Here is an 8,214-nt window from a genome sequence, read left to right on the forward strand (position 1 = left end):
TGACAAAAAAAAAAAAAACACTTTCTGAGAAGTAAAGCATCACATTCATCACAAAATATTAGCTAGTTGTTTTTTTTATAGAAACACCAGTTAGATTTTTGTTAAATTCTGTCCCTGACAGTGACTCAAAAGTGATTTTGGTAATGCTACATTCATAACTCACACATTGCAGAGCCTGCACTTCAAGGATGTTAGCAAACATCCAAGTCTCTCACTGAATATCTACAATCCTTCAATGGTCCTTCAAAGGGGACATATCATGCTTTTATGTTCTTCCTTTTCACATTTTAAATCAGTCAGTTGTGGTCTATATAAACTGGAGCTGCAATGCTTTGGTCTGAATTCTTGGTTAATTTAGCTCCACGGGTCCTCAGAACAGGCCTGTTCACTTCAGAGAACAGGGAAAAACTGAACAGCTTGAAAAATATGACCCAAATAGAATATAAAGATATCTGTGCAGCTCCTGGACACACTAAAACTTTTTTTGCATTCCTAGTCTCCAACTACACAACAAAATGTATTTAAGGGCTAATAAAGTGCAATTTGCTTGATATGTCCCTTTTAAGTACAAGTGTCAACTTTTACACTACCTACAATTTATTTACTAACATAGAAAGTTGGAGAAACATTGCCATTAATTAAAAAAAAAAACATTGTGGCTGCCTCCGACATTAATAGTGGTGACAACTGTTAACCGTTTATTCTCCTGTCAGTTTGTGTGTCGGCGAAATGCTGCTTTGTATCCAAGCATGATTTGTTATCAGTCATTATAGGCTTGTAAAAAGAAAAAAAAGCTGTGGAAATATTGATAATGGAATTTCTGTTGGTGATCGCAGTTAGCCTTAAAGGTATAGTGGATAATCTTTTTCAGCTTTGTGCTCCCGGGGGATCACCTTATCTATTGGTTGTCCCACATGCCAATCATTGCTCACATAACGCCGGTGTGTGTGCACGCCCATTGTTAGTTTCCGCTTGCTGGCTTCGCATGCGCACTTCTAGTGTTTATGTATCCAGTTAGCTTCAGTGTAAGCCGATCATTGTAGCTCCCTGCTCTCACATTCTTTGAAAATAGCTGAGAGTCGCAAGAAGCAAACTGTCGTACAAGTTTATGAGAAGAAGAGGAAGGCCTTGGAAGACAGAAATAAGATCAAAGGGTATTTGGGAGATTTTGTCACGCAATCGCCCGGAGCAGTGGAAGAGCAAGTTGGATGGTCTTATGCATGTGCATTTGTTCAAAAAGGGACTTGGGCGTTTCTTATCTACATTTCTGAAAATAAATTGTCCACTCTACCTTTAAATAAATATTAACTCTCTCGTAATAGAGACTAGAACGTTTCTCACTCCCGTTGCTTACATTTAGTTGAAATGAATTAACTTAAAGCAGCACCATCTAACCTTTAGCCACTATGGGGTGCTAGACCTGTAATTTCCAGATGTAGTGCCCCTGAAGGCCACAAAGCCTAATTCACCCCTCTAGATTAAATCCTCCATCAGAGAACCAGAATACGTCTGATCAGGTACGTGTCCACCAACTAACAAGCAAGCGGAAGGGATGAGGACGGGGTAAAACGATGAAGCCTGGCTGTCTGGCTGGCGGATGGTTAAAAAATACACTTTGTCAATCTCTAAAGGTCATTAACATATTAGGTTGTGTTCGTTTTTCGGATATCTTCTTTATTTAAAAATAAAAGCTAATCATTGTTTTCCCAAAATTCTCAGTGACAGAATATATCAAATATTAATGTCCTTGTGTGTCACCACCGTACTGGGAGGTTCTTCCTCCACTCTTCTTCCTCTCAGAGCCAGAGAAAGAACGTTCCGGGCGTTATGAGAAACTCTCAGAAGGAGCTCCTTCAGTCCGGTCCTGTACTCTCTCCGGATCAGGCAGTAGAGCACCGGGTTGAGACAGCTGTTGGCATGGGCAAGACACACAGTCAGCGGAAAGGCGTAAGCCTGGGCGTTGTAGAAGGCTTTGCTGAAGGGCACCATGTCGAACTTGATGAGCACCCCCCACAAGGTGAGAGCCTGGTTCGGCAGCCAGCAGATGAAAAAGGACAGGACTACAATGGTGACAGAACGAGTAACTTTGGAGCGGTTGCGGTGGCGTCCTCTCTCCTGCTCTGAATTCCCAGTGCCACCACCAACCGTGCTGCCCACAATGCGCCTGCTCAGAATGAACCTCAGCAGGAGGAGGTAGCACACAGAAATGATAATTAGGGGTACTACAAACCCCAGAAGGACCTTCTGTGTTTGGTAGAGCCCAAGCAACATCTGGGGATCCCAGTGACCTGAGTCGGAGTCGGAAAACCGAACTAAGCAGAGCTCATCATCTGCAGACACCTGAAAACACAACACAACGAGAAGATGGTCACTGAAGTCGAAGGCAAGCAAGGACTAAGGGTTAAGTAGAAATGCATTAGGAAATCCACCAGTGGCTAAAAATCTAATCTTGGACTGACTAATCAGTCAATACACTACAACAAGACTTCTCAGGTGAGAAGTTCTTCCTTAGAGAAGAAGTCTCAACCTTTTAGTGTCAGAAGGGTGAGGAGAAATGAAGTCAGAGGAAGCACGAGAGCTGCCAAAAGCTTCTGGAAAGGAAATTGTAATCTCTACTGAAGCATGATGACTGTTCATCCAGGCTGCCACATCAGGGAGCTAGACTTCTCCTGATAAAAGGTAGCTGAATGTATGAAAGCAAAGTTGTTCTGTTTATCATTTATCTGTCAGTAAACATGATGGATTAAAAACTTTAGGCAGTTATTTGGAAATGTCACAGTTAGAGTAAAAAACATCTGAAAATACAGGAAATACACACAGTTAGAACTGCTAACCATTGTAAAGATAATTTATAAAGTCAGCATTGTAATCATTTTATTTTTGTTTTGATAAAATACTGAAATCCTGTTTGACTGCTGGGCTGTGTAACACAGAAAGCTCCATCATACACACAGTGTGACATCTCCTCTGGATCTAGTATATAAGTGTCGATTTGAATGATATAACCACCTCATACGTGTAAATGTAAAAAAAAAAATAATACTCAATGAGGATGCATTCCCCTCCAAAGACCAGAGAGTTTTGTTGCCCTAGCTACCCATACCCAAGTTTCTTCTACATGTGCAAACCCTAATAAATTGATAGGTACATGCACTGTTAAATAGATTATCCAGTTTCAACTTAAAAATCTGAGTCAAAAGGGCTGCCTTAAATTATTTAGTAAAAAACAATTTGTCCACCTAACTTTGCTTTAGGTTCTCTCTATTCAACATCTCTTGCGTCAACTTCTCTGTCATTTTGTCATTTTTATTAGTGATTGTTATTTTAGTCTGGATTTGATAGCTGACTGAATTTCTTTTGATAGTTATTTAAAATAAAAAAATATTCATGACAATCAAAGGTAGTCTAAACCTTTAGTTTTTGCTAAATTGATATAGATTATTTAGTGTTGGTTCCTAGACTGTTCAAATGAATTTATCTGGACGGAAAATCTAATAAATGTACCTCACCTGATGTGCCCTATTTGAAAAAACATGTAGTTAATGCACAATAAATGTTTGCATTGGGCCCTTAAATAGAGACAACTGTTTTTTATTTATTTGCCTTGCAGATCAAGTTGGTAATATATTGCATTTATTGCAATATATTATTCTACAGGTGCGCAAAAAAAAACCAAAAAAAAAAAAAAAAAAAACCAAAGAGTCGCTTCACTATTATCTCTTGAAGAAATAAAAGAGATGTGCTGTGATTTTTTTAGGTCTTCCTGGATGGATATCTTCTGTGCCATAACCTGCAGGGTTTTGTTATAATTGTAAATGTTCACTGTTCCTGAGACCGCTTTGTAATCTTGGCCTGATTTTTTTGAGAACTTGTTTTAGTTTACTATAAATATTTTTTATCACTAACACAGCTCACCTGTAGGGCTATACTGAGAGTTTAAGATATATACAAGTATTTCTGTTTCTAAAAAAAGAAATCGAAATCTGTTAAAAATCGGTATCCGAAATCGGCCCCCGAATCTCTGATCGGTGCATCCCCATTTGAGCAGCAATGGCACCAACCTGAACGGTGGTGGAGTAGAAGGCGTGGGGCAGCGTGGCCACCAAAGACACCACCCAGATGGCCGAACTGACCCACTTGGCCCGCGCCATGGCGATCCTGGGGCTGCTCATCTTCAGGGAGGTAACCAGGGAGTGGTACCGGGTCACACTCATCGCCGTGAGGAAGAAAACACTCGCATACATGTTCATGGTGGTGACCGAGCTCACAATCTTACACATGACCCGGCCGAAGGGCCAGCGGAAGTCCATCACCGTGTCCACGGCCCAGAAGGGCAAGGTCAGGACGAACTGGAGGTCTGTGATGGTCAGGCTCATCACGAAGCAGTCGATGGCGGAGTGGTGGTGGCCCCGGCGGCGGGAGTGGAGAAGGAAGAGAGCCAGGAGGTTCCCCACCAGCCCCAGGACGCACACCACCAGGTAGACCAGGGCAATGACGACGCGCACCTGTCAGACGCAGAGAAGAGTCGTTTCAGCACTTAAACCGCACCCTTAAAAAAAACTTTATTTCTGCAAATACCGAGATGATCTGCGCGCAACTGCTGCCTTTTTCATCCGTTTTGACTGACAAACGACCTACCGGCAGGTTGGCGCTGTCTCCGTGCAGGTCCAAGGACGACTCCTTGGAGAGGATGTGAAGCCAGCAGTTGAGTGAAAGGTTAAAAAGCGGCAGGTTGGAGCCTACCCCTGTAGGGCTGACAAGCTCAGATATTTCCTCCTCCTGCCCCCCGCACGCACTCAGCCCAGTGGGGGGTCCGGGGGAGCTGCTGTTGCTCTGCATGTTTGCGCGGAGAAATATCGGCTCACTTTAAGAGAAAGATTAGTAGCTTTTTCCCGCTGTGCCAGGCTATCCTCCGCTCTGAGGGCGCACAGGTGTGGAGATAAAAATCCCCATCTTCCTCCTGCGTTTGGCGTAAAAACCCCGAACTGCGCAGCGCGTCTCCCTTCACATGTTATCGATGCTCCAAATGGAAACTTAATGCATTTATATATGTATTTATTTTAAAGAAACGGAAAAGGGTAAAGTGCATCAATCTATTCTGACGCGGTGCCTCAGCCTCCTCATCCCGAGAATGTTGCGCAAAGCCGGACTGGATGCTTTTATACCCGGGCTCTCATTCCGCCGCTGGACGGCGCGCTGTGGGTGCGCACAGCTCACGCGTCGCAAACTATTATTAACTATAATTATCTTCACAGGGCAGGAAGAGAAGCTTTATTATCCCACTGTCATATTTTTTATGTTTTATTTCCACACACACACACAAAACAAAACAAAAACAGACAATTTTGAATGATTTTATCCGCGATTCTTGACCAAAAATTCTTGGTTTTTAGTTTTACACTTTACAACCAGTGTGTTGTATTTGAATTTTATGAGACAGTGGAATTGCTGCATTATTATAAACGTGGAAGGGAAGTTATATACATGTTTTCAAACAATAATGTCCTCTAGGCTGTGCCAAGCGGTTTTCTTTATCAGCGTCGTGTCAGTTCAAACAAAAGTCGGATATATTTCACCTGTCAAGGTCGTGGGTTTGAGTCCTACCTCTGCCCTGGGTCTTTCAGCATGGAGTTTGCATGTTCTCTCTGTGCATGCGTGGGTTCTCTCCGGGTACTCCGGCTTCCTCCCACAGTCCAAAAACATGACTGTTAGGTTAATTGGCCCCTCTAAATTCTCCTTAGGTCTGTGTGTGTGTGTATGTGTGAATGGTTGTTTGTCCTGTTTGTCTCTCTGTGTTGTCCTGCGATAGACTGGCGACCTGTCCAGGGTGTACCCTGCCTCTCGCCCAACGACAGCTGGAGTTAGGCACCAGCACCCCTTGTGACCCCAATAGGGATAAGCGTGTTGGAAAATGGAAGGGTGGATGGGTATTGATGCCCTGTCCTGGTTTTTATGAGACTTCAGATTTCAGTTCAGATTCCTCTAACTGTTTCCACACATTTTGTCATATTACAACTGCAAAGTTTAATGTGTATTGTCGGGATTTTATGTGATGGACTACATAGTAGTTCCACCTCACAACACACAGTTGAGAGGTAGAAGGCAAATCTTACCTGTTTTTTGTCCAAATAAAAACGCCTGAAACGGGTTATGTGCATTTGTATTAAGCTCTCCTGAGTCAACACCAGTTTTGCACGACAAAGAAACTGAAACTTTTACACATTCTTCTTTGCAAAATACCTAAAGCTCAGTCAGATCAGATGGAGAACAGTGGGGAATAGACTTGAACCAGTCCAACTCAGGAATGTGCCTCAAACTAAAACATTGTTGCTCTGGTTATGCTTTGTCCTCCTCGATTGGATCTTCACGTCAGCGCGGCCCAGCTTTCCTGGTGCCTCTGAAGAGAAGCGTCCCACAGCATGATGCTGCCACCACCATGTTTTACTCTAAGGATGGCTGCCTCAAATACCGTTCTTCACACAGGCAAAAAGTTCAACCACCTTCTTCCCCGTGTTTGTGGGGTCGCTTCCATGGCTCGTGGCAAGCTGACACAGATTTTTCTAGGCTTTTTTTTTTAAACAATTACTCTTGTCATTCCACTTTTTCACAAATGCCACATTTGTGGAGTGCACAATTATGCTGTCAGTAGAAGTTCCCGCCTGAGCTTGTGAATCTCTGCAGCAGAGCCACCATGTGCATCCCGGCTGCTTCCCTGATTAAGAGAGAGCTCAGACATATTCACAACATTAACTATTAAATTCAGTCATTATCTAAGAATTAGTCAGTATAGTCATACCAATCTCTAACACACATTAGAAGTTTTCACTAATGTAAAATGCTCTCCTAAACACACTGGACACATTTCTAGTAAAAATATGCATCTTGCTTTCCTTGAATGTTTACCAAGCAGTGCGCGTGTTGGCGATGCACATGCAGTCTCCTCCTGTGGAGCGGTTGATTTACATTCTGCAGAAGCTCTTCAAGGTGCTTAAAGGTGTCAGCTCTCATTTTCGTCAGACTTACAGGCAATTAAATAGTGGAGACGGAGAAAAATCTCTAACTGCGCGCCCCTCTCTCACCTTATTATGGCGTCGCTCTAAATGAAGGAAAATAAAAAGCAAGATACATTTTTCTTTGTGTTTGTGCTTGTGGGGGCTATGAGTTGAACCACAGCTCTTCTGCAAACAAGCGGCAGCTCTTTCCAGCTCGCAGGCCGCTATTCAGACAGATTCTTGGCTTTTCTTTGTGCAGAACAGACTGCAAGTAGCTGTCTCACAAAGATCTTAACAGCCAGTGAGTTCTTCAGCCTCCTTGCTTGGTTGAGCACATTCTCACAAAAACGTATCACAAAGTCGAAAGCAAACCTGGAGAAAAACTTCTTAAACATGCTCATTTAATCCTTTCCTTAATACATTATGCAGCTTCATGTCGAAATACGCTGAACAATGTGGACACACTTTCAGAAGAGTAAAGAGAAATCAGAATATTTCATTTCAATCCAATGTTTTTCTTCCATTGTTAAACACCAATTTGTACCTTCATAAGAAAAATGTAACTTTTGAAAGAGACTTTTCTTTTAGATATGCTTCTGGTCTCAAAATGACCTCTACAAGCTTTTCAGCTTTGACTTTGAACATTTTCTTAAAGATTGTTTTCCACAACATCTTATGTAAATGGTCCAGGATTTATTGTTCGCAGGTTAAGCCAATTTCAGGGTTTAACACTTTGCTGGCGGCTAATCTGACCTTATCAAAAATATCAGATATGTCTGTTAAACAGAAAGCAGAAGACAAAAGTACATCTAACTAAATGTTTTCAAAGACATTTACATTTTTTTTATCTTTTCAAAAAGTAAAATTAATATATTATGTAGGTTTATTCCACATTGACAGCCTTTATTGTGTTCATTTTGATAATACTAGCTAACTGCTAATCAAGCAAAAAAAGAAATAAAATAAAATAAATAAATACTGAAGATGAATACTCTTTCTCCGCCCCTGGCCTGTTTCTCTGCCTGTAGCTCAAATCTGAATTGGTACCCAATAGTTCTGAACTCTCTATTATACACAGCCAGACAATGTTTAAAGTTGGGGGGTGGTTCAATAATTAATCTCCAACTACCAGGCCAGTGTGGACTTCCCAGCGCACTTCTTGTGTTGTTTTAGATTTGCTGAAATCTCTCTTTTCTTAAATTGTTAAGCGCACTTTGACAGC

At 42.0% G+C, this 8,214-nt stretch overlaps 1 protein-coding gene across 1 annotated transcript; it reads right to left on the reverse strand.

The window, feature by feature from the left end:
• On the reverse strand, nt 1-5,113 carry LOC105934548 (relaxin-3 receptor 1). Its single transcript, XM_012874595.3, has 3 exons — nt 4,639-5,113; nt 4,062-4,505; nt 1-2,340 (listed from the first exon to the last, which is right to left on the reverse strand). Exons 1-3 carry the CDS (start codon nt 4,837-4,839, stop codon nt 1,732-1,734), a joined length of 1,254 nt encoding a protein of 417 aa, XP_012730049.2. The 5' UTR covers nt 4,840-5,113; the 3' UTR covers nt 1-1,731.
• Between the last annotated feature and the right edge of the window lie 3,101 nt (nt 5,114-8,214).

The sequence above is a fragment of the Fundulus heteroclitus genome, chromosome 6, assembly GCF_011125445.2.
Source record: "Fundulus heteroclitus isolate FHET01 chromosome 6, MU-UCD_Fhet_4.1, whole genome shotgun sequence".
Classification (NCBI taxonomy): Eukaryota; Metazoa; Chordata; class Actinopteri; order Cyprinodontiformes; family Fundulidae; genus Fundulus; species Fundulus heteroclitus.

Excerpts from the sequence above, each read along its gene's own strand:
- LOC105934548 (XM_012874595.3), bottom strand. The coding sequence starts at position 4,839 with ATGCAGAGCAACAGCAGCTCCCCCGGACCCCCCACTGGGCTGAGTGCG. Across the intron at positions 4,506-4,638 it reads GAGACAGCGCCAACCTGCCG|GTGCGCGTCGTCATTGCCCT; the intron begins GTAGGTCGTTTG and ends TGCGTCTGACAG. Across the intron at positions 2,341-4,061 it reads TCTACTCCACCACCGTTCAG|GTGTCTGCAGATGATGAGCT; the intron begins GTTGGTGCCATT and ends TTGTGTTTTCAG.